The sequence below is a fragment of the Pteronotus mesoamericanus genome, unplaced genomic scaffold (assembly GCF_021234165.1).
Source record: "Pteronotus mesoamericanus isolate MK-2021 breed Mesoamerican mustached bat unplaced genomic scaffold, CSHL_Meso_final scaffold_99, whole genome shotgun sequence".
Taxonomy (NCBI): domain Eukaryota; kingdom Metazoa; phylum Chordata; class Mammalia; order Chiroptera; family Mormoopidae; genus Pteronotus; species Pteronotus mesoamericanus.
The window spans coordinates 5,913,598-5,939,213 of NW_026555330.1; the positions used below are offsets into that span (position 1 = coordinate 5,913,598).

The window sequence follows — 25,616 nt, forward strand, 5'->3', positions numbered from 1 at the left end:
ACAGCAAACCGAAAACAACGAGCCTGGGCATCTCTGCATCTTCTGGCATAACAAAAACACATTAGAATGGGGCAAAGATAATAAAAGTTATACAAAAAGAATTTTAAAACAAATATAGCAGGGTTCCAAATACATCAAAAGTAGTGTTGCTCTCCAAAGTAATTCGCTGCAGGAGGTCACGCAGTCTGACCTCCTCCGGAGAGTCCAGACCCGAGGTCGTGCTCCAGCTGGGCTACCCTTGTACCTTTTCCCAGGCCAACAACCATCTAAAGCCAGGAACAACAGTCTTTAGCAACAGGAAATGCAAAGTCAGTGGGAACCAAAGCTACAGGGATGGGGAAAGCAGAGCTGAGGAGAATTTGTCTTAAAAATTGATTATGCAAAGTAGAGGAAAAACACTGGGAAAATAACCAGGGATTTTACCTTTTTCTCCCCCAAATACCTGGTGAGGCCTGAAACTGAAAAAGAGAGTGAACTCTGACATGTGCTGTTACCATTTCAAAAACCTACCACCTACTTTACCCAAATCGAATATCTGGTTCCATTTTGATCAGCAAATCAATGATGTCCCCATTATTCTTGGATGCATAACCTCGTCCACCTGTGGTAAGGCCTATTTCTTGAATGTTCTCAAAACATAAGCAACCATAGTACAGTCAAAATTAAGGTAAAAATATGATGTTATGTGTCTTTGCTTACCGTGAAACCTCTGTAAACCAGTTTCATCTAGAAAAAAATATACACTTCATATGCAGTTGTATCTATTTTCAAACATACTGGCTAGAATGGCCTTCCCTTCTGAGGCTGGAGACAGCATAGGAAGAACTCAGTCCAGCATCCTGGCTGCCAGGAAACGCCCTTTATCACTTGAGTTAGAATGAATAGTAAACCCAGGCAGGGAGGAGGAGGGAGACATGTCTCACTCACTCCGCAGGCCTGAGCCTGGAACGATAATATTGCCAGGTGTTCCAGTATCACCAGAGACACTATGTTAGCACAGGAGGAGGGAAGTCCTTGAAATTCTATGTGGCGTTTCTACTATCTGGGAAAGAAGGCCTTGAAACTGCTTTCATCCCAAGGCCTGAAATGCGGGAGAGGGTCCGCAGTGCCCAAAGGAGCAGCCCATAAATAACTTGGGGTAATTGCCCCAGCTTTAATTAACTGCCTCCTGTCACGTATCTGTTTCACGACAAGATGAACAAATGGAGTCTGGAGCAAGTTAGGGATTCGGGCTAACAGACCCCCACACATACTTAAGTTTGGGTAGTCACATCCTCCCCGCCCCCAAAGCTGGCACCACACTTACCCATTAATCAATATAACATTTTACTCGCGTCCCACCAACTATGTAAGTCCTCAGAACAAGGAACTTGCTGTCTTGGCACGCTGGGCAGTCTTGGCGCTCTGGCTGCCCGTCCTCAGGCCTCCTGGGGGCTTGCCACCCTGGCCTTCAGCTGTTCTTGCTTTTGCTGCCCCGCTTCGCCCTAAACCTCTGCCTTTCTGCCCCCGCCTCCCCCCTGCCCCCCCCCCGTCATCTCAGCTAGGCCCATTCTCTTCCATGGGAACGGACCACTAATAAACTCTGATTGTATGCTAATAGATTTGCTGATATATAATTCTTTACGTGAGTCAGCAAGAAGAACCAGGTCTCTCCCGTCAACACTTCCATCTTTAATATCCAGCTTAGGTTTCATTCTCTCTCTCTTTTTAAAGTTTTTATTTATTTTTAGAGAGATGGGGAGGGAGGGAGGGAGAGAAACATTGATCGCAGGCCCCCAGCTGGGGACCTGGCTCGCAACCCAGTCAAGTGCCTTGGCTGGGAATTGAAGCAGGCAACCTTTCCGTTTGCGGTTTGTGGGACACCACCCAATCCACTGAGCAACACCATCAGAGCTCATTCACTCTCTTGAAGTCATCCCCAATCCTCCTCCATTTACAAGCAGCTGATTTTAAAGCAGTAAGGTTGATTTTACTGTGGGTCCACATAACACTGAAGGCCATCTAAAACTGAGCTTTGGCCAGTGATGGTACTGAAATAAATTTATAGCTTCACAAGGTATCTACTTTGAAGATTAAAAGCTCTGTATTTTTTCAGTACTCCATAGTTAACTTGGGTTCAGCAATTCATCGACTGTTCTCTAACTTGGTGTGTTCCAACTGGACCATAATCCCAAAGGCAACTGGAAAGCAGCTCTTATATATTGAAATGCTGAAATTAGTCTAATATAGATCAAAGGAGAGGCTGTGGCCAGTATTATGAAATCTGTATTTACAAACACCTACTAAAACTTAATCTCAGAATCAGTACTTGCAGTACTTTTGCAGTCATTCATGGACCTATCCAGAGCAGGAAAAAAAAAAAAAAGTTGCCCAGTGTGTCTGTTCCCAGCTGACGAACAAAGGTGATGTTCTTTCTTGTTTCAGCTCATGTGATAAACAAATATCCTCTTTGTGATGTATTTTGTGGTCACATTTTTTGCATTTTTGTCCTTTTTTTGACTTCATTGCTTAAAATGGCCCCCAAGCCTACAGTGCTGAAGTGCTTGCCATTTCTAAGCATGAGAAGGCTGTGATGTTCCCTATAGAGAAAATTCCTTTAGATAAACCTCAGGCATGAGTTATAGTCTATGGTGCTGGCCATGAGTTTAACACCAGTGAATAAGCAATGGATGTTCGATAATTGTGCATTGGCCAGTTGATAAAAATGTGACCAGAACCTCACAGGAATCTCATCTTTTATTTCCCCTAGGAGCAATCTGCTAATTCATTGTTTGCTGGTAACCTTATAGAACATAACTACTGCGAATGAGAACTGTACATTCATATACATATCAGAATGCTTTTTGAGATACTGGATTTGAAGTAGTATGACATTGATTTCTGCCCTCAGGTGGCTTAGATCCTTTTTATGTAGATGTTGTCTGTTCGAGGGAGAATTTGTTAGCTTATCTTGATGAACCATCCATTTTTGTTCTGTATTTACCGATCTTCCTTTCTTTCTGACTTTTCATGTAGTAGGTGCTTGATAGTTCTATATAAAATGATAAAATCATAAATTGGCACTCGGGTATGTACCAGTCTTTAGTGGGTCTGGAGAGAATGTGCCCAGGTTTGCCACCTACCTCATGAACCTCTGTTAGTCTGGCATCGAAGTTCCAGTTTGTAAAAGAGAGAGCGGGCACTGGACTAGGCACTTACAGCACAGCCGCCCAGGCTCGAATGAGTCTTCAGCAGTGTAATTTCAAACCCAAATACAGGAGTGAGGCCTCACAGAAAAGCGCTTTTTCATCTGGGTTGATTTCAGTAGTGTATGATAAAATACACATAATTCAAGCACATACTCTAAAGAAGGAGGTTGAGGACTTGGCAAGGAGGGCTGACTTTCTCCCAATTACGTAACTGAGGGCTCTGATGGCCAAAAGAGTTAAATTCTTAGAAAAATCTGTAGGGGATAAGGGAATCCATGGAATCGCCTGGGGGCACCCTGACTAGTAAGTTAAAGGCAAAGGCCAGAATGTTTGCGTCTGCTCTAAGAGTACAGAGTGTAATGCAGTGAAACGTCCCTCAGAAAAGAGGGGAATCTGAACTGACCTTAGATGGAGTACTGAAACTCCTCTGGCTCTCTGTTGAAGACCAGGATAAAAGCCTTTCCCACATGTCTAGCTAAGTCAGACTTGTGTGGAAGGAAAGCAGTACTTAAAGTCAATGTGAAATAGTACCCAAGTTGGAGGCATGAGGGATTCTTCCATTTCTGTTTCCTGCTTAGTGACAACCACCACACTGGGGCCCTGCTTTTTTTTTTTTAACTTTATTTTTTTTTTTTAGAGAAAGCGGGAAACCTTGATTTTTTTGTTCCACTTATTTATACATTCATTGGTTGATTCTTGTATGTGCCTCCACTGGGGGGAATCAAACCCGCAACCTTTGGCACATCAAGACGACACTCTACCAACTGAACTACCTGGCCAGGGCTGAGTGAAGGAAGAGCAGTATGATCCATAGAAACCTATTCTTTGCAAGTCTTTGTATATTCACTATATCTAGAAGAGTGAAGGTAGGACTCAGTTTCAGAAACCCTCAACATTCTCTTCAAATAGAGTTCCACTTCTTAACTTGAGAACAAGGCTGAAGGGATGGATCAAAAAGAAGAGACTCAGACCATTTAAGAACAAAACAGGTATATTTCTATTGGACTATCTGATACAGAGGATAGTGTGGTATGGATGGATAGTATGAATGACAAATAATACAAATATATTTTATTTGAAATAAACAAAAATGCTTACACAGCTCAACAGGTCACTTGGAAACAAACTCTTCCTTGACTATATTACTGAGCAAAAACAAAGCTGAAGCACGAACACCCTTCTTCTTTGACATGTATATGGAGACAGGTAGGAAGACACTACTTGGTTTTTAAAAAACTGACCTTCCCTTAAGGCCTGGTCATAGAAGTGTAAACAATGTAAATGAATCCACCATTTCAGTTGTCATATCATATCTATGTCACCTGTGTATTCTGAGATCACACATACACCTGCCAATATACCTGGGAAGGAAGGGTGGCTACATCACAGTTAAGTTCTTGGCAGGCAGGACTGAGGAAAAGTAATTTGGAACAAGTTTTACATCCTATTGAGAACAAATCACTAGTATTCCCTTAAATAACAGGTTACAATAGAAAGATACTGCCTGGAAGTTATCCTTTTCACTTTGGTTCATTTTTAGGTTTTGTTTGTGATTTACATAGCTGTTTGATTCATTTGCTTATAGTACAATCCTGCCACAATGTATTAAAGCATAAGATACCTATTATTTCTTCATCTGCATTTTTCAAGTCCCTCATATGTCAGCAGTTCTTGAATATTAAAAAATAATAATAAATGGGTAAAACTCTGCTAAAAATGCAGATGTCTACAACTATAATGGTACTAGATGGGAAAGAGACAATGAGAGAAGGAAGAAAAAGCAAACACGTTTCATGTGCAGGGAATGTGGTTCAAGTCTTTGGATTTAAAAACAACTTCCCCAGAGAAGCTGGCTATAATGGAATTTCCAGAAAACTTCCTTTCTCCAACAAAAGGACCTGAAAAGCCCCAATCCAAACTTTTGAAAACTAGTTATGCAGTGCTATAAATGATGATCAAAGCAGTTGGAGGGAGAGGATGAATGTGCCTTCCATTTGGCTACAGCTGGTAGCACAGCCTCTTTAGCTGTTGGTGGATCAGTATAAACCATGGAAGTATCAGGAGTGTTTTGAAGGATGGAGTAGAAAAGCACTGAACTTATTACCTGTCTGTATCAGTAACAGGGCTTCACGGCTAGGAAAATTTTCTAAACAGTAAAATGACTCCAGGAGAGATCCCTTCCTCCATCATTAAAAGTGGCAGAATTAAAAAAAAAAAAAAAAAGATTTATAAGTAGATATAATGAAAACAGAAAATTACAAAGCAGAGAACACAAAAGTATCGAGACAATGCTATAGGTTCAACAGTATTCCATGAGGCTAGAAAACCTGTTAACTTTGAAAGCCCTAGCAAAATATCACTCTTGTTTATAAATCACTTATTTATCATATGACCATACACTGAAACCTTTCTTTCCACATACTGAAGAATCCTACATTCAGCCTTTAAGCATTCTGCATTTCTTTGCCAATCTTGTAGCTGAGGATCTTGTTCCAGTCGATTTTGGTGCGGGTAACTGGAAGCTGCCGGCGCAAGGCCTTGAATGTGGTGTCTGACATTGTCTGATAATTTTCACTAATTGCTGTCTGCAATAGATAATTAAGGATAAGTTACTTGAACAGAAATGGGATGACTGTGAATAAGAAAGTAACTGAGGTCAAAGGACATGCATGAGTCCCCTAAGAAGGACAGACAGGATATACTACTTCTACTAAGTTCCTCTCCAATCTCTGAGGTGGGTTAAGAAACCCACCTATATTTATAATTTCTTAAATTAGGGCTACAGTCCCTTTCAATGTCAAAACCTTGATTGTAAGCTCAATGCCAAACTGCAAGGTCTGCAAATTCTCCAAACTTAGTAACAATGAACACATATATTTATGTTAAAAGGACACAGAGGAGTCTAACAAAATATGTTAACAGCAAAATAATTAGGCAGTGGACCTAAAAAATTAGTTCCAAATCTTCTTACCTGATACTCATTTTCTGCATGCTCTATGATTTTAATAAACTCCTTGGCAGTTTGGACTTCATTCTAGTGGAGGGAAAAATATGAATTTTGAAAAATGTGGAGGCAGTGAATCAAAATAGTGAAAAGTCCACCTTAACTAACATTTGTATAATCTACAGTTTATTAAGTGTTCCGCGCGCATTATCTTCTTTCAGTCTCACAACCCTGGGAGGATCTGTTATCATTTCCATTCTGCAGAGAAGAAAACAGAATCCTCTCAAGTGACTTGAGAAAAATTATACAACTTCTGAATGATAAAGATGGGTTCTGAATCCAGGTTTTTGCCCCCAAATCCCACGCTTTTTTCAGTCTATCACAGCATGTCCAAAAGACATCATCATGATGCCTTGAGAGTATCTCTGGTTTAAGAGGATATAAAATATGCCTTTGGACATACCAGTCATGTATGTGTTAGGATGCACATACTCCTTCTGATGCGAAACCAACCACTCACATTTGCTTTACATGACACAGGTACAAAATGAACTGAATCTCTCTTTTCCTTTCACCACTAAGTACAACAGAATTAAAGGTAGGAGGGTAAGATTTAATAGATAAAGCAGCAGTCTCAAGATTCTTTCCAAGAGTCAAAACTACTTCCTATTTCTATAATCATAGAAGAGTTAACGACAGAGAGTGACTTGTCTTTTTCACTCTCACTCTTGTGTATACACAATGCGGGTTTGCAGAAGCTACAGGTGTGTGATGGCCCGATCTCTCCAAGGCCAACGCGATGTGTGGAGCACATGAGGGTGCAGTTATTTTATTGAGCCACAGTGTACAATTGGTGAAAATGCAAATCAATGCCATTCTTTTCATTATTTTTTTTTTGGTTTGAAAAATATAGTTGTTTCTCATGAAAACGTTATTTAGATTAATAACTAATGAGTTTATTACTGTTACTTTTAATATATTTTTAACTTTTCTCAGTATTAATTTCTTTTTTTGCGTTAAAATTTTTTTATTTTAAAAATATTTTCAATTACATTTGACATACAATATTGTATTAGTTTCAGGGGCACAACATAGGGATTGGTCACCTTACAAAGTGATCATCCTGATAAATCTAGCACCATACATAGTTTTTAATTTCTACTAAGGTAACTATTGACAGATATAAAACACAAACAAAAGCTGTATGAGAGTGCCTGCCCAGTAACTTTTAGAAATATAAAGTAGTACTGAGAATACAAGAAAATTATGTCCCTTCTTTCCAGGTATAGAACACAAATAACTCCTAAATGTTTTGACTGAATACTCCTAAAAGTGTTTCTCTAATGATATGAATGCAGTCCGACAGGATTTAGTTTGGCAATCTTTCCTTCCTCCTGGTCATTACTGACTGACAGTGTTGCTGTCCTTGAGCAAATCTCACAATTGAGAAACAGAAAGAAAAAAGTCTAAATTCTCTAAGGCCACTTACTTTGAGTCAAAGACTTTGAATTAATATAGCTGGTTGTTTATATATATACTCTTATAAGTTATCAAAATCAAAGCATTGAAGATGAACTGAACTTCTAATGGCAAAATCAGTCCTCAGGATCAAAACTAATTTTTTAAAGAGAAACAAGACACAAATGAGACAACATCAAATATTTAACACTCACCGAAACAGTTACTGAATCCTGTACATCTTTATGACTAACCAACTGAACATTGCCATCTTCATAATAGTGTACCTGTGTGAGACAATGTTGGAGCAAGTTTATGTGTAGTTCATACAGAAACCTATTGCTTAGGGCTCAAATCCATGCCTCAAGCCATTCCCAATCTTTACCAACTGAACAAGTAATTAATATGACCAGTGGTTATTTATAGTGGTAGTTAAAATGCACAGAACACTCAAAGTTAAGAATTCCCTCTTTACTTAGCAGGAAAACTGATTTTTTGAAAAATTTATTTTAGGGAGGAAGAGAAATGTTGATCTGTTGCTCCACTTGTTCATGTATTCATTGGTTGCTTCTTGTACGTGCCCTGACCGAGGACTGAACCCGCAACCTTGGTGTATTGGAATGACACTCTAACCAACTGAGCTACCCGGCCAGGGCCAGGGCCAGGGAAAACTGATTATTAAATTCAGCAAACATTTATTACATCTTATTGCATTTCAGGCACTGTACTGGGCACTGCGATGCAAAGATCTTAAGAGTGCACTTTTTAATCCTCACTTGAGGACATGCTTATTGATTTTAGAGAGAGGAGGAAGGAGGGGGAAAGAGAGAGAGGGAGAGAGATACACATGTGAGAGAGAAACATTGACCGGTTGCCTTTCATATGTGCCCTGACTGGGGGCCAAACCTGCAACCTAGGCATGTGCTTGGCCAGAAATTGAACACGTGACCTTTCGGTTTATGGGACAACACTCCAACCAACTGAGCCACACTGGCCAGGGCTATGATTCCACTCCTAACAGTATTAAGATAAAATCATTAGCTCTTGGCAGCTGTGAAGCTCGGGAGATCCTGGCTGGGCTGAGCAAATCAGATCTTGTCTTCCCGGCCCTTTGACCCTCAATAAACTGGCTTGACACCCACTCTCTGACCAATAAAAAAAATAGAATCACTAAACATTCATTTTACTCTATGAAACCCAAGGAATTTTAATGGATCCTAATCCCTTACACATCTTTCCATATACACTATCATCAATACTGGTAAGTAGATTTGACCAAGTACAGGAAAATCTTAATTGATGGGTAAAGACAGGATTGAAAAACAAATATTCTTTTGGTAATTAGGCTACCAAATAAGTAGAACAAAAGCAGTTCTGAGGATTTAAGGTAAAGTGAGGTGCTACAATTATGAAAACAATTAGCAAGAAGGGGGGTATATAAGAGAGACTAACCAATCAATGACATGTAAGGCTCAGGATGTTTTGGCAACTTACAAGATAGCTTCAGCCATTTTAAAATGGCTACAGACTGGCCATATAGAATAAGATGATAATATCCTTTTGTTAAATGCACTGTCACCTAAGTGGACAAGGGAGAGAAGGGTATCTAGCAAGGGGATAAAAAAGTGCAAGAGAATGGAGCACAACCGGTCTAGAAAAGGGAAGAACAAAGAACTGGCTGCAGATGAGGATGTGTGGAGAGGGGAGTGTGACAGGAGACATTGCTATGAGGTAGGCTGGGGACAGACTGTGAAGAGCAAAGCATCTTAGAAACCCTGTTAGAGAATTCAGACTTTATCCTCTTACAGGTGATGGGGACCCAGGGAAAGGGAATGTTTTAGAAAGAGCGTATGTGTGCTATGAGCGGAATAAAGCAGAGGGGACTGAAGCTGGAGGCGTAATGCCAGAACAGCAGTTCAGGTGATGCCTATTCCCTTCATCTAGTCTGCACTGCCAGGGGATATTTGGTGGTGGTGGTGGGGGAGGGGGCGGAATGTTTTCAGAGATAAAACAGAAAAGGAGAAGACAGGAACGGTAACTACAGTTATTATTCATTGAGTCATTACTACGCATTGGCCCTATGCAATACATTTTACTTATATTATCGCATGCAATCTTCACAGAAATTCTGAGATAGGGACCACTATGAGTCCTATTTTACTGATGAGGAAACTAAGGCTCGAAGCAGTCTAATAACTCACTCATGTTCACATAACCTAGTAGGAAGAGGAGCTAGAATCTGAATTAGGACAAATTCCAGAACTGAAACAATATCCAACATGCATAATACCTCCCAATGCTACGTTTTGTCAGAAGTTAGAAATTCCCCGATCCACGAAGAAGTAAAGCGTCTCATGAGGGACTTGCTTTTCTAAGGTATCATTAGAAGGGGATAAAAAGAGTCAAACCATGTCTAGGCAAAACCATGATCCTATTAGATATAAAAGGACTTCCCTGGGCAACATGAGCCCACTATATAGCATATTTAAGGGCCAAAAATAGATGCCTTCCTTAATGGGGACAAATAATGGACTCTGTCCAGAAGGGCAAGAGAAGCTTTCCAAACCCTATCAAACCCTTAAAATTTCATCTTTTGGCTTTCTAAAAGAGGTTAAAGAGGAAAAGACAATTTAAGAATACACTGGAAGAGCAGGGAGCTGATAAATGCCTGTAATAACTTACATGCAAAAATCAGCACACCCAAGGGTTGGGCAAGAAAGACTGGGCTAAATAATGATGGCATGTAAAGGCTAAAATGCCATTAGACAAGAACAAGGATATTAAAAACACAGGTGGGTCACACCCAAACACTAGTTTTGTCCGATTATGTTTGAGACATACATCAGAACCCATCTGAAGGAAGGAGGTATGGAGGAAACATTTTTTTATCCAAGAATAAAGATTATGCAGTTGGTCTGAACTTCGATCATGTTTCTAAAGAGCCAGGACATGGACAGGAATATAGGGAAAGGACAGTAAGTCCCCATTTATGAACTCAATTGAAAAATTCTAAAAATATTGATTTCATTACCTAATACACTAATGATAAATTTAACTTAAATTCTACCTGTTTCAAAACAAAAAGCTTTTTCTTTTTTATGAAGGGGATTGTCAAACCATTTTACTGAGGGGCTTGGGAGAGCTTCAGAGGGGCTGGGAAGGCATGAGACCGGCTCTCCACAGCTTGGCTGGGACCTCCCCGGCTGCAGTTGCCAAAATCGACAAAACCTTTTCTAGGTCTCATCTGTTAAATAAAAATTTCAGCTTGCCTATCATCAACATAATTCCTCAGAAATTGTGGTCTTCGTAGAACTACCCTTTTGCTTATGGAAAAACCAAAAGGCTAAACATCTTAATGACTTTTCCACACAATTCTCACATTGATTTTTTAAAAATATGTAAATGAAGTAAGCCTTTTCTGAAAGTATAATCAGAGAATCTGTGGTTAAAAGGCTTAAATGAGGTGTGGGTTCTGGGCCCTGTTATAAACGTCGTATCAGAAACTATCATCCTTTGCAATGTATGCCTCTAATTTATAGGTTTGCATTGGCAAAGCTGAAACACAAGTAACTATACCTTTCTAGAAGGAAGATAAATCTACTTACATAAATTCATAGTAAGCTGCCAGGTTAACGCTGATGCCATAGTTACAAGATGTCTAGAGCTATTAGGCTACTCATAGGTAATGGTTAACAGAAACAGAAGGCTATGTTGTCCTGGGTTGGACTCCCCCAGAAACAAACCCTGAGATAAAAATTTGACAGGAAGTAGTTTATTTGTGAGGTAACCTCAGGAAGCACTAGCAAGGACTGAGGAAGTGAGACGCAGAAGGGAAGAGAGTGTGTCAGGCGCAGTAACGCGCAGGTTACAACTGTGGCCACTTGACTCTGGAAGACTAAAGAGAATACGCTTCAGAGCTATTCCACCTGCGGGGTGAGGAAGCTGGCATATTTTTTTATCTACTCTCTCTTGTATGGCACTAAGGACTGCTCTGGAACTGTGAACGTAGCACCTCCAGCTTGCCTCATCAAAGACGGGCATGTTCCGGTGGGCAGAGGCTCCCTGGCAGAGAGTTGCAGCCACTTGTACAGCACAAAGCTATTGGTATGCATGGAAAGAGCACAGACGACATCTACTACATGATTTCATTAAATTATACCATTTAAAAAGATCGCTGTTCCTAACTGTTATTGAAGCAAGACAAAACAATACAGAAGAGATGTAATTGGGAACTGATCTTCTCAGTTATCAGTAACTATTTAATCTGATATTAAGATTTAGTTGGGCGTAAGCATTAAATCACCCTGAATTTTCAAAGTCAAACCTCTGCTAGGAAACCAGACATCAATCCAGATGGGCATCGAATAAGTGAAAAAGCTCCTCTTTCACCTGCCTGTCTGTCCTGACACCAGCATGAGACATCTTACTCTGCTTGGGTGCTTGCATTTCATAATGTGAGGACACTTGGCTGTTCTCTCTAGTCTGTTTTATTTACCTGATTTTAAAACTTTCTACTATTATAAAATAAACAAAACAAACTCATTCATGTAGCTTTCTTCAGACCCAGGAGTTGAGTTTTAAATATACGTATATGTATACAACTAATGAGATAATATACATGAAAGACTGTAAGTTACAGTAGCTGTCACATAGTTACTTCTTAATAATTATTTATTTCCTAGAACGGTTACTTGGTCATTCCCGGGAAGATCTTAGGTTATCTTTGAAAGAGGAAAACAGTAGCACAGTCCGCGTGACTGCCTTTATCAAGCCAGAAGGGCTCTGTTTACTTCCCCAGGAAGGAGGCTTCGATTTCTATTCACTACCACTGATCTCTCTTTGCATCTACATAGAGCCATTCCTTATGTCTATAACAGAACAAATTCCAACTTGCATGTTTCTTTGCAAGATGTGATGCTATAACATGGCCTATTAACATGTTGGAATCTTACCTGAATCTTAAGTACTCCAACCACCTGGGCTGTAGGTGGTGTGAGGGTGAATTTCCATTCGGATCTCCAGCGACCATTCCTAGTAAAAGACACACACACATGTCACTGTAGAATGGCAACAAGCACAAGGAAGAGGTGATTTCCTACTGAGCCAGGTAAGTTGGGAAAGAGAAACAAGTCATTTCAGTTTAACAAATCCAATGCTCTGTCCACTGAAATATAAGTTTGTATACAAGTGGCCTAATCATAAGCCTTTTCCAAGTTATTTTGACTTCCATTTTTTTATACTGGAATAGGAACTCATGCCTGTTCTGTTCATGGGAGGCTCTTCAATGGATAAGCTGCTGAGTTATGCAATTAACTAAAGTATTATAAACCAAATCGAAGTAAAACTCAGTTTCAACAGTGTACTTTATTAATCACTTATTCTCGCTCAATATAAGAGCACTTTTAAAAAAGATTATAAAATTTCAGTAGTGGAAGGAATCTAAATGATCACGTCTAAATCCTTCACTCTGGAGACAGGGAGCTGACTCCTCTAAGTCGAATCGCTTACCCCAGACCAGGTCGATTAAAAATCTCTCCTCTAGTGCTCGTTTGGTTCTTTCCCAACATAAACTACATACAAAGAGAAAGAGAACATCTACTTTCTTACCAGAAGTTTTTAGGCTGAAATTGGTGGCTTTCAATACACGCAATAATGGTCTGTTGTCCATCTATAGTTTTAGCATAAACCTATTATTAAAAAAAGAAAGTTAGACTCTGAAAACATATTTGATCTAAATAACAAATGTTTTATTAAAAACAGTGTGCTAAGTCACTAAATCTTTTGGGGAGACAAAGAACCAGATAGGATGAGCTGAAAACTCAAAGAATTCATGGGATATGAACACAAAGCAGAACATATTAAGTTCTAGAGGAGAGAGTGATACAACAAATACCAATGGAAATACTGCTCCTGGTTTAGGGTACATGGGAGGTGCTGGGCCTTGTAAGACAGGTGGGATTCTGACAAACACCGACTGGGAATGAAGATGAGTAAACAGCCCTGGTGGGGTAGCTCAAGTGGTTAGAGGGTCATCTCAGTACCCCATGGTTGTGGGTTCCATCCCCAGTAAGGATTCACACAAGAAGCAACCAATTAGTGCATAAATAAGTGAGGCAACAAATCGATGTTTCTCTCTCTCTCAAAATCAATCAATCAATAAACAAACAAAAAACAACACTTTACAGTTCACAAAGTATTTTTACATGTATTTTCCCTTGCTCTAATATATCTGATAGAATGCACTGTTATGGTCTACAGATGATAAAACTGAAGTTCATAGAGCTTCTTTTTGCCCAAGGTCATTCAGAAAGTAAGTAGTAAAGGTAGAGCCCAAACTCAATGCTTTCCTGACACCAAATTCTGTTCCTTTCCTTACATTAAGTAAACTGAGTTTTCAAGAGTGAGAAATACAGTGATGGGATGTATCTACAATTACAAAAATAGAAGAGAACAAGTAAGTAGGAACAGAGTAAGAATAATTAGAGGGTGCTGAGACAGCAGTCTAAGCAAAAGATAATTCCTAGAAATAGCTGGTTGGCCTTGGTGTGAAATGCCATACAGAAGTCAAGGACCATAAAAAGGGACACTGGATCCGGCAATTCAGGAACCATCTGTAACCTCAGAGAGCAGTTTCTGTAGAATAGAGACTAAAGCCAAAACCCCCAGGGTTAAGGAGGAGATAGGCAATGAGGAAATGATACTAGCAGAAGCAGAATGCTCCCTAGTTGGGTGGTATGCGTGTGAAGGGGGGCGGGCAAGGTAGAATGAAGTTACTTACAGGAGTTATTATGACTGAGGGGAAGTTTTTTTTTCCCTTTAAAGACAGGAGAAATAAAAATATTTCTAAGAGAAATACATTAGAAAAGAAAAAGTCACAAAAAGGCATCTTGAGGGAGACAGGATAGTATGAAATCAAGAATAAGAAAAACAAACAAAAGAAATCAAGAATAAGGATCCTTTTTCCTCAGATTCAATGGAAGAAAAGAAAAATTTGAGTGTAGGAAAAAGAGAAAAAGATTTCATGTCAACCCCATCCTATTTAAAATGTGGGAGATTCGATGCCTGTTTAAGGACAAGGGGAAAGATTTGAAACACATAAGAAATATCATAGAGAATACTGAGATGAAATTAGTAACTGCTAAATCCAACAGCTGAGGATGTAAGACATCTGGGTACAGCAGGCACCGCTGTAACAATTCAATGACTCTCTGCCGCTCACTTATTAGCTAAGAGGAGAAATGAGGGTTATTCGGTGTGAAAGCTCTCCAAGTTAAGAAGGGGTAATGACAAACTGAATAGGGAATAGGTTAGTAAGTGGTAAGTTAAAACAAAACAAATATATAATAATGATATCCGACATTTATGCAGAGCTTACTTGTGCCAGGCACTTTCCAAGTACTTTATATGCGTTACTAACTTATTCAATTCTCACAATTCTACAAGGTAAGAACTATTATCTCCATTTTACAGATTTCACAGATGAAGCAATTAAGGCACAGTGATGTTAAATAATTTGCACAAGGTCACACAACTGGTTAGGCGGCTGGGCTAGGATTCAAACTAGTTAGTATAGCTTCAAAGTCAGCCTTTGTAAACAGTATTCTTTTTTTTATAAAGTATTTGTTTCATTTTTTAAAAAAACAATATTCTATACTGCCACTGAACTCATTATCATTACATATTTAATATATTCTGACATTTTTCTTAATATGCCAAAATTTCACAAAGGAAATATGATATAGCCTTATTTATTTATATCTAAGAGGTAGTAAAGAAAGTCAAATTACTCTTGATTTTTCAGAAAAATGGTTTAGTTCAAGTAGTTTTGATTGCCCAATGAAGCATCTATGTACAAGTAGCTTTGTGTAAAGATACCTGTAACAAAAAGCGATAAATGTGGCCAACAGCTCTCCTGACATTCTTAATTTAATTTTTTCCACATCTAGGCTAAAATACCTTTAGTGGCTTTTTTTTTTAAATGGTAGTAAGGTAATTTCTGATGAAATGTGAAATAGGATAGGCTGAGATTTAAAGTTTTTATGCATTGGGATTTAACAAAAGAATTTGCCATATAAAATTTTCCATTTATACCCCTTTCAGAAATTATTCAGGGAATAAAATGCAGAGGAGACTGTAACTAAGAAGAAAGAAGTGATGTTTGGCTGGCCAAAGGATAGGAAAATGAGAGAAATAAAACGCGATACTTAACAGTACAGAAGCCGTTAGAGTAATGATCTTTCACATAGGCCCTCAAAGCGCTGTCGCAGGACTCTCTCCAGGACTTCAGACCCCCATCTACATCCTCCGGCTGTGGGTCGCTTGCTTCTTTCCGTAAGTGATCGAACTTAAAGGAAATTTTGTTTCTTGGATCTAAAAATCTGCTATTACCCAGGTCACCGTGTTCTGTAATTAAGACCTTCCAAAGAATAAATTACAAATATGAGTAACTCTAAAAAAGACATTTTTGACATGTTATAAAGCAAATAAAAATTGACAGTTAGCTTTTAATTAGATTTCTTTCATATCAATATTTCAATCAAATCATTTTTATTTTTATAAAAGTATTATGCTAATGGGCTAGTCACCTCTAAACTTCAGTATTTCCCCCACTGTAACAATACCCACCATTTCTTGGTGTCTAATATATTATCCATGTTTATATTTTATACATAGCTGTAATAACTTATGTGTACACTTTTGTATTCTATTGTAAGTATTTCACGGAACTTTTCTAGTAATTATACTTAGCATTTAAAATAGGTAATACATACACATAGATCAGAAATGAAAGCTATATATAAAGTGAAGACTTTTTTCTTCCATCCACCAAATTCTTAACAGATTTCCCCTTCCCCACAAGGTAACTGATTTTTATTTAGAGCAACAGTTGGCAAGCTATGATGAGGTGCCCACGTGCTTTTGTAAATAAAGTTTTTTGGAACATAGTCTAGCTTATTTTTGTACTGCCTATGGCCACTTTCCTGTTACAATGGCAGAGTCAAGTGGTTAAGACTAACTTCCGCAAGGTGAAAATATTTACTATCTGGCCGTTTACAGGAAAAAAAAGCAGAGGGGGGCAATTCCTGATTTAGAGCATTCTTCCAGCATTCTCTTCTATAAATACAAGCAAATACAAGTTGTACTCTAGTTCTCCACTCATTTGTTTTATACAAAAACTGGCACACTAGACTGTCCTGTGATTTTTCTTTTTTAACTTAATGTATCTAAATGATCTTTCTCTATTAGTATTTAGAGAACTTCCTTATTTGTTATTACAGCATTGTACACAACCACACTGTAGAGTACAAAAATTTATTCAACCAGTCCCTTATTAATGGATAGCCAGGTTGTTTCCAATCTTTTGCTGTTATGAACACCGCAATGGACGTCTTTCTATGTTCATTATGTACAAATTATGAATGTGTGCGAAGTACAACTGTGGGATAAATTCCCTGAAGCAGGACAACTGGGTCAAATGGTAAATGCCTTCATGATTTTGACAGAGGCTGACAAACTGTCCTCTATCAAACAGGGCACTACACCAAGTTACAGTCCATCATCAGTAGAAATTTTAATTGGCATTTCTTTTCACCTTTTACAGAGTCATCTATATTTCCTCTTCTGTGAAATGTCTGTTCAGATATTTTGCCCACTGAGTTTTCGGTCTTTTCCCTGTTTAACTTTTTATTAATTAGAGACTAACCCTTTGCATGTCTTTTGAGTTCCACAAATCAATACTTTTCCGTAACTTATTTGTCTTTTGAATAATCTACCATGAATAATTATATAAAATTTCACAATACTGACATACCACAGCATACATAATCATTTCTGAACGGAAGGAGATTTAAGCTATTCTCATTTTAATCAAGAAGTCACTATGTGAAATAAAAACTAAACAACAACAAGAAAGAGGTCACTATATATTCTACCATAAGTAAAGTTTTCTCCTAAAAAATTTTCTTTGAAAGACTTTGTAGTTTTGAGATTCCTGTTCTTATCAGCAGATTACACTTAAATAGCTTGGTTATGAGGACAGTAGGCATAATACATGTAACTATTCCCTAGTCTAACCGTACAGCTCTCTCTTAAGTTTGCCACTTTTGTAACTAAAAGGTAAATGTATATTAAAATTTTAACCTACACTTCTTTAATATACTATTACTAGACAATCTAAAACTTTTCCAAGTTTGCTTTGTATTTCCCCATTGCGTGCAAGTGGTTCATGTCTGCTGCTTATTTCTTCACTGACCTCTTGGAATCATCCTCGGGTATTTGAATAACCTTTTTATTTCTTATGTCTGCGGTGCATATTTTCTGCTTTTTAAATCTTAGTTGTAACACGTTTTATTACACAGAAGTCACTTTCTTCTTTGTCATTTCAAAAAAATTTTATTTTTATTTTACGGTTGTTCCAATTATTTCCCCCTTTGCCCACCTCCACCCAGCCTGCCACCCACTCCCATAATCAGTCCCCACAGTCCTGTCCATGCCCATGGACCCCTCGCGTATGTTCCTTCACTAGTCCCTTCTCCTTTCAGACACTCCCTCCAATCTTCCTCCCCTCTTGACACTGTCAGTCTAGTCCACGATTCCACGCCTCTGGTTCTATTTTGCTGATTAGTTTATCTTGTTCATTAGATTCCTCTTATAAGTGAGATCACATGGTATTTGTTTTTCACTGACTGGCTTATTTCACTTAGCATGAGAGTCTCCAGTTCCATCCATGCTGTCGCAAAAGGTAAGAGTTCCTTCTTTCTTTCTGCTGCATAGTATTCCACTGTGTAAATGTACTACTGTTTTTTAATCCACTCATCTACTGAGAAGTCATTTTCTTTTATAAATTTTCTAATGTTTCATTATTACTCAAGTTATGATTCACTTTCCATTTCTTATTTTTATTTTTTTGTTTTAAAAAAGTTAACCTTTAAACCCAACCTAGAAATAATCTAGATACGTAGTTGGCACTGAAAATCAAAGTTAGATTAATCTCATAAACTTTATCAGTTGTTCCCTTTCCCTTCTGTTTTATGACACTTAGGTTTAAGGGCTCTATGACCACTGCTCTGTCTTTACGTTTGCTAGCATTCGTCTTCCTTCACTGCTGTTCTTCAGCGGAATAATCCTGTATGGTTGGTTACAATTTCCATAGGAATTATATGAAATCTATTTGAAAAACAAAGGTTCCTATGTCATTTATTTCCTATTCAATAAGCTTTCTACATTATTTATATTTCTCATTCAGAAATGTGGCATTTAAATCTATTTAGTTTTCCGTTTCATTCTGATTAAAATGTACGTGTGAGTGTATATGAACTGTGTGGCAGTCTCTTGCTAGTTTCCTATCCAGTATCCACATTCTCCTCTTTACTTAACAGAATCTCAAAGGTTTTCAAGAAGGTAATGTGTTCAATACAAAAAAAAAAAAACACTTCCTAGCTAAGAATGGAATGCATTCTGGCAATCACTTTGCCATGAAAGGTGCTTCTGGAATGGCCAATAGTACCCTCCGCACCCACCTCCGTTTTTGTTCCTGGAACAAAGAGTCCAGAAACGGAGCAGCTGTCTTGAGAGCATAATGAAAACCATACCTAAGGATGGCAGAATAGAGCTAGAGACAATCTGAGTCTCGGATGACATCACAGAGCCGCTACATCAGCCCTAAATATTACCTTCGGACTCCTACATGACAAAAATAAGATCTCCATTTAGTTCCCCCACTGTGGTTGATTCTTTGTTATATGCAGTGATGACATCTAATAACTCATACATCTTTCTTTTAGTGTCCAATATCTTTTTTGTTGTTGCTGCCGTTATGGCTAAGAATCTGATCTCCTTTTTGACTACATTTTTAAGTTGGTTACTACTTATATGAAAATGTTGACAGTTATTTTTTATATCACGTATCTATCTGGACACAGACCTTATTATTCCAATAATTCCTCTGTATTTTAAAAATAGACAATATCACCTTTAAGCAATATTTGTCATTTATTTTTCAGTATTCTTTCATGCTTGTAATTAATCTAATTTCATTGAGAAAATTAAGCAAAAATATAAACCCAAACAAACAAAAACAAGTTCTAGTAATGCTGTGATCCCAACACATAGAGAGGTAACATTTTGGTGTATATTTTCCCACATTTCCTTTTCTGCGCCTATCCATGTACTTTATTTGCTTGATTCTTAAGATGCATACATTCCCCTCATAACCTAATATCTCATATCTCATAAAATGGGGTGCAGTTCATACTGGACAGCACTTAGGACTGTGTCATAGTTTAACTGGCAGTGTTTTTTCTTTCTCAGTAGTACATGAAATAATAGTGCCCCTTTCAAGAATTTAAGACACATTGATTCTAATACAGTATAATCTGTTCACTTAAATATCTATAAAAATAAACTAGCATAATTTTACATATGCTATTTTACATTTTAGATGAATATATCATGAAAATCTTCCCCAGATCAACATTTATATCAGTTTTCAATGATTACGGAGTATTTTGGTCTACAGTTAGTGAATATTGGACATTTAGACTGTTCCAATTTTTCCCTACTATAACTTTGCTTCAAATAATCCTTTCCAAGGATTTTTTCCTGTGGACTTGTGGGTTCAAAGGGGATTCAGACATTTAAAAGGCTTTTGGTGTTTAGTGCCATATTGCTTTTGAAGTGTATGTTAATAAATCTGCAAAGCTCTGTTGTGCAATGTTAATAACTGTGCTAACAGTGGGAATATTTACTTTGTTTCTATATTTTAATAGGAAAGCCTGTTTTCCCACTAAATTTAATGTCTCCTGTTATTCTTACCGAGAACTAGAGATGGGCAGAAAACCTGTGTAAAACAAACTCCCTCCTTTGGTTTCCTTGTTAGGGGCAGCTCTCTTTTCCTGTCAAAGAAACTGCTAGTATCATCAGAGAGAGGGAGAATTTCCTAATATGCACATATTTACAAAGCCATGAAAACTAAGACATGAATTCATTCAGCATCTTTTTAGACATCCGCTTTAGTTTATTGGACTTCTATTACCTTTCATGCACAGCCCATATAATAGGAACAATTACCTGATCTTCATATCCTTCTATCTTCACAGGTGTGAACTGATCCATGTTATACTGGGCAAATGCACTGTTTTTAAAAAGTTAAAAAAACAGGGTGGGGAGAGACAGGGAGATAAAGAATTATATATAAGTAAACATAAGAGGTGTTTCACGCGACAGTGAGGGAGAATGTGAAAACAGTCCCTGTCCCGTCCCGTCCCACCTGCTCCCCGCAGACAACCGGTGACCCCACAGTGCCAGCGGCTTTGTGCAGGAACCCTTCTCCTCTGCGCCTCAGGACGGCCCTGGGTTCTGAAACGTCCTTCTCCTCCCCACTCCTCAGGTCCCGCTTTGATCACTCCTAAGCTTTAAGCAACCTGATTATTGTGAATTACCAACAGTTTCAATCGTTTAGATAGAAACTTCTGGTAATTCAAAAAAAACTTCCATTTATGCACTATTCTGAGAATGTCATTGTCTTTCTTCAGGGCTCTGAGGCAGGACAGGGTCAGAGGGACCACCGTCAAATGTACCACTAGAAGGCACATCTGACACAGGGAGAGGTGAGGTCAGAGCTGAGCATAAGTCAAGTCTCAGGGGAGAACCCATCAGGGGAGAACCCAAAGCAGAATAGAGGGTATGGGAAAAAAACAAAAAAAAGAATATGAATAAATATTCAAAGTACATGCCTGATATTGTTTATTTTTTAGTGCTAGATTTAGAAAACTGCATTTTCAATGGCTTCCTAGTATATCTTACAAAGTAAGCTAAAGTAAAAGATTAGGCAAAACAAAGATGGAAATAAGCTTCAGTATAAGAAAGTACAATACACTTCTATTCTTATGAGGTGTCAGTCCTCTCACAGAATTCACTTGCCAAGGGTAGAGTGAAACATCTCTCAGCCTACTATGAACCTGCGTCAACACCTGCTAGACCACTGTTTTTTAAAAAAAGCATTGAACTTGCCCTCCTAGATCTGTCAAGAGAAACCAAAGTAACCAATATTTAAACTTCGAATATTTAAGGATAATCTTCAATCTTCTCATCTTAAGTTATTGTTATGCCTTTTTTGAATCATTTCGTTATAATACCACATCCCTACGTAACAAAATAAGTCCTACATACACTGGCTCTTTAGAAAGGATTACATTCGTGGAAAGTAGATCAAATATTTATTTATGTTTGTTTGTTTGTTTTAAAAGCTTAAGAAGTACGGAGTAAACAAGTACTTCATTCTAGGATATGTCCTAAGACTACAGATTACAAATACCAACACCAAAATTTGTTCACATGGGCTCATCCTCGATTCTTTCCTCTCTCACTCTCCACAGCCAATCCATCAGCAAATCCTGCAGGTTCTGCCTTGAGTACCTATTAGAGTCTGACTCCTTCCCCAAAATGCTACCACTACCACTCTAGATCACTCTAGCTATAATTTTGATTTAAAAAAATATATATATTACCTACCCTTTTTGCTTCAAAGTGACTTAAAAAAAAATCCTATACTTGTAATATAAGGATTTTTAGTACCAAGAATTAACCAATCAAATGTAACTTTATTATGTGATGTGACCAATAAGATGCAACTCTCTTATATGACCTATGTATTTATGGTTCAGGACAGGACGTTTATGCCATATGGCTATTGTGTTGTTTTTTAATTTGACAATCTAAGGCAGTGATTTTCAATCTTTTTCATTTCATGGCACACATAAACTAATTACTAAAATTCTGTGGCACACCAAAAAATATATTTTTTGCGGATCTAACAAAAAAAGGGGAACAATGTTCAATCATTCACACCACATAGCTTTTGCTGTGTTGGCTGCTGTCATTTTTAAAATTTGACAATCTAAGAGAAAAGAAGTCAGTGCCTCTGACTAAATAATCAGGTATTTCATGTTTTAATAATTCTTGCAGCACATGGGTTGAAAAGCACTTCTCTAGTCCAGACTACCACCATTTGTCTCTGAACCACTCTGTCTCCTAAGCTCTCACTTTACTTCAGTCTTTGCCCCTGCTGCACAGCAGCCAGTGATGATTCCGGTACGTGTATCTCTCCATGTTGTCCCCCTGCACAGCAGCCAGTGATGATTCTAAAATGTCTCATCGTGTCATTCTCTGCTCAAAATATTCTAATAATTTCCTCTCTCTCTCTGCACAAAACCCATTCTTTAACATCGTCTATAACACAGTGCAGAAGTGCTCAGAATGATCAGAGAATGGTTCTGGCGAGAACCCAGGAAAGAGGGTAAGTGCTAGTTTGTTCAGGTCTTCCTCATTTTACACATAAGGCAATAATGATGAGGGCGACGGTCACTCAAACAACCTCTCCTGAGTGCCAGCTATGAGGACTAGGGCCAGAAGGCCAGAGGACCTCATTATGGAAGTAAAACTGAACTCTTCATTTGTATGGAAAATCAATTATTTGGGCACAAGACAATTAATTGTCTTTTAGCAAGGGGTTCTCCAAGAATCTAGAGTCCACGAGAACCAGTTTATAAATACAAAGCTTTATTGTCAGTGTAATTAAAACAATTGAAGCATCTGAACTACACATCAAATTCTATTGTCACTCCTAACTGGAAATGGGACAAAAAGCTAAGGATTCACTCACCCTTGGGTCTTGACATTTATTCCCATCCCCTGCTTGGCAACACCTTATCAGGTATAGAGTAGATTTATTTTGGATAGCTCTCAAGGGAAAAACTAAGACCAATGTGGCTGGCAAATTGAAGAACTTGCCTTGTGAGATAGCCAATTCCTTATTATTAGATGCATTCAGATTGGATAATCATCTGTTGAGAAAATGTAGATGAGATTCTTTCAATGAAAGAGCAGAGGGTCAGCAGGGGCTGGACTAGCTAATCATTAATGTCTTTTTCTATGGCAGAGTCTATGCATATAAGAAGAATAAGAATTAAAATGTATTTTTAGTGTGTGTTTATATCAATGTATAATTAGGATATCTTTCATGATGTTAACGACAGTGAAGGAGTGTATACTTCAGGTGTATAATATCTGGCCCCAAAGTGAGTTCCAAAAAGCAGTATGGACAGGGCAGGAGAAGATGACTGTCTTCCAGACAGCAGCACTTAAAACTGTTTTCTACAGTTAACACCTAAACCAATTATATTTCACACCAAATGCATTCATAATTACTTGGGGCTCTGCATCAAAATCCTTATCCCATCTCTTCACCTTATCCTTTACCAGACATTATCCAATTCTGTTTTACAAAGGAACTCTGGGCCAGTTGGATACACAGTAACTGAAATAAAACTTTTTGTACTGAACAGTAAAGGACAGTAGTGATAAAGCCAGGTAACAGGGGGCCTTGAAAGCTAGACAGTGTTTAGACCTGAAAAAGCATAACAAAAACAAAACAAAACAAAACAAATAAAAAACCCCGACATCACTATAATTTTTTAAGGACAAAGACAAAATGAAAATGAAATTTTATAAAGCTTAATTAGCTTGACAGTGATAAGAAGTCAATGACTAGGTAAAATAATCATGCTGTTATTCTATAGTTAATCCTTATCATAAAGTCCCTTTGTGAATTATCTGCTTTTCTTTGGCAACTTGAGAAACATTTTCATTTCTCAATAGCAGCCTAATCGTTATATAACTAGCAGTTAAAAAAAAAATTCAACAGGAGCTAAAAGAACTATAAAGGAAAACCTAACAGCTAACATTCAACTCTGCTCTAACGGGGCTATTTGCACCAAAATAAAAAATAAATAAAATCATATAATAAGCTTTAAGGAAGTAAACATTTTGGAGGAACATATTTTCTATAAGAAAAAAAAAACAACTAAAACTGTTAAAACCAACTGCTTTAAAGTGTTTTTAAACTTAGTTTTCAGGATATGAGTTTGCTATCAACATAGTTTATCCAATATTAGAATAACCTTGTAAGTAGATTTTAAAAGATACTTACTGTGCTGCCCCTTCCCTGAGGAGATTGTCATTATTAAGTAGTAGCCGGACATCTGAGGAAGAAAAAAATGTGAAAAGATGTTAAAAGTTACAGCCTTGGCTGGTGTGGCTCAGTGGACTGAGCGGCGGCCTGCGAACCAAAAGGCTGCTGTTTCGAATCCTGGTTGGGGCACATGCCTGGGTTAGGGGCCAGGTCCTCAGTGAGGGGCATGCTTGGAGTCAACAGAGCAAGGTCTTTTGTGCACTGATGTTTCTTCCCTTCTCTTTCTCCCTCCCTTCTCTTCTCTTTAAAAATACATAAATAAGATCTTTTAAAAAAAGGTGTTAAAATTAGAATGTTCAATAGAGGACGAATGAGAGATTTTAGCAGATTTCTAAATTAGATTTTTAAAACTCAGACTTTGAAAGGTTAGTCTTTGGATGTATTGTATCTAAAAATACAAATGAATAGATGTTGATGTTCACAGATTTACATATAATTATTTATGGTGTAATAAGTAATCCAACAATAAATTCTCAAGGAATTTCATAGCAAATTAAAAACATGGTTTACAGAAGGTTAAAGTTAGGGGTGTTAATTTTATATTTAAAGAAGCCTTTAAAATGAGATTAAAAATTGCAGACTTATCTAACATTAGACCAAGAAAGCTCGACACAATTCAGTCAGTGGCAGTGAAATTGCTGAATGTATTCTTCTTTGAAAAATCTAACGTGGGGGCCTGCAATCTTTTTAAAAAGCTGTGTGTCAAGAGTCTACAGTCACTCTTTTTTCGGAAGAGTAGGGTCCTTGTTTCTAGAAACTACCAACAATTAACTATAAGAAGGAAGGCTAATTATAAACCAAAGGCCATTGACTCTTAGAGATTCTAAAAGAAGGTGTTGGCAGAGGCCAATGTATATAGCAAGCCAAGAAAAACCAGCCCTCACGCCACAAGTAGCTTGCCAATTCTTAATCTAATGATTCAGTATCAGTTATTTCCCTGATATTACTATACAGTACATTCAGCTGTCAAAAATAAAACAAGGAACTTCTAACTATG

At 37.9% G+C, this 25,616-nt stretch overlaps 1 protein-coding gene across 1 annotated transcript in view; it reads right to left on the minus strand.

The window, feature by feature from the left end:
* Positions 1 to 4,182: 4,182 nt before the first annotated feature.
* The window catches only part of CAPZA1 (capping actin protein of muscle Z-line subunit alpha 1), a 34,217-nt gene continuing 12,783 nt past the window's right edge, over positions 4,183 to 25,616 (minus strand). Inside the window, exons 3-10 of the mRNA XM_054565005.1 lie at positions 24,578 to 24,629; positions 20,659 to 20,722; positions 15,800 to 16,006; positions 13,198 to 13,277; positions 12,543 to 12,621; positions 7,806 to 7,877; positions 6,160 to 6,222; positions 4,183 to 5,773 (exon numbers count right to left, since the gene is read on the minus strand). Of these exons, the coding sequence (XP_054420980.1) occupies positions 5,633 to 5,773; positions 6,160 to 6,222; positions 7,806 to 7,877; positions 12,543 to 12,621; positions 13,198 to 13,277; positions 15,800 to 16,006; positions 20,659 to 20,722; positions 24,578 to 24,629 (758 nt within the window). The 3' untranslated portion in view covers positions 4,183 to 5,632. The remainder of the gene's footprint in view (positions 5,774 to 6,159; positions 6,223 to 7,805; positions 7,878 to 12,542; positions 12,622 to 13,197; positions 13,278 to 15,799; positions 16,007 to 20,658; positions 20,723 to 24,577; positions 24,630 to 25,616) is intronic.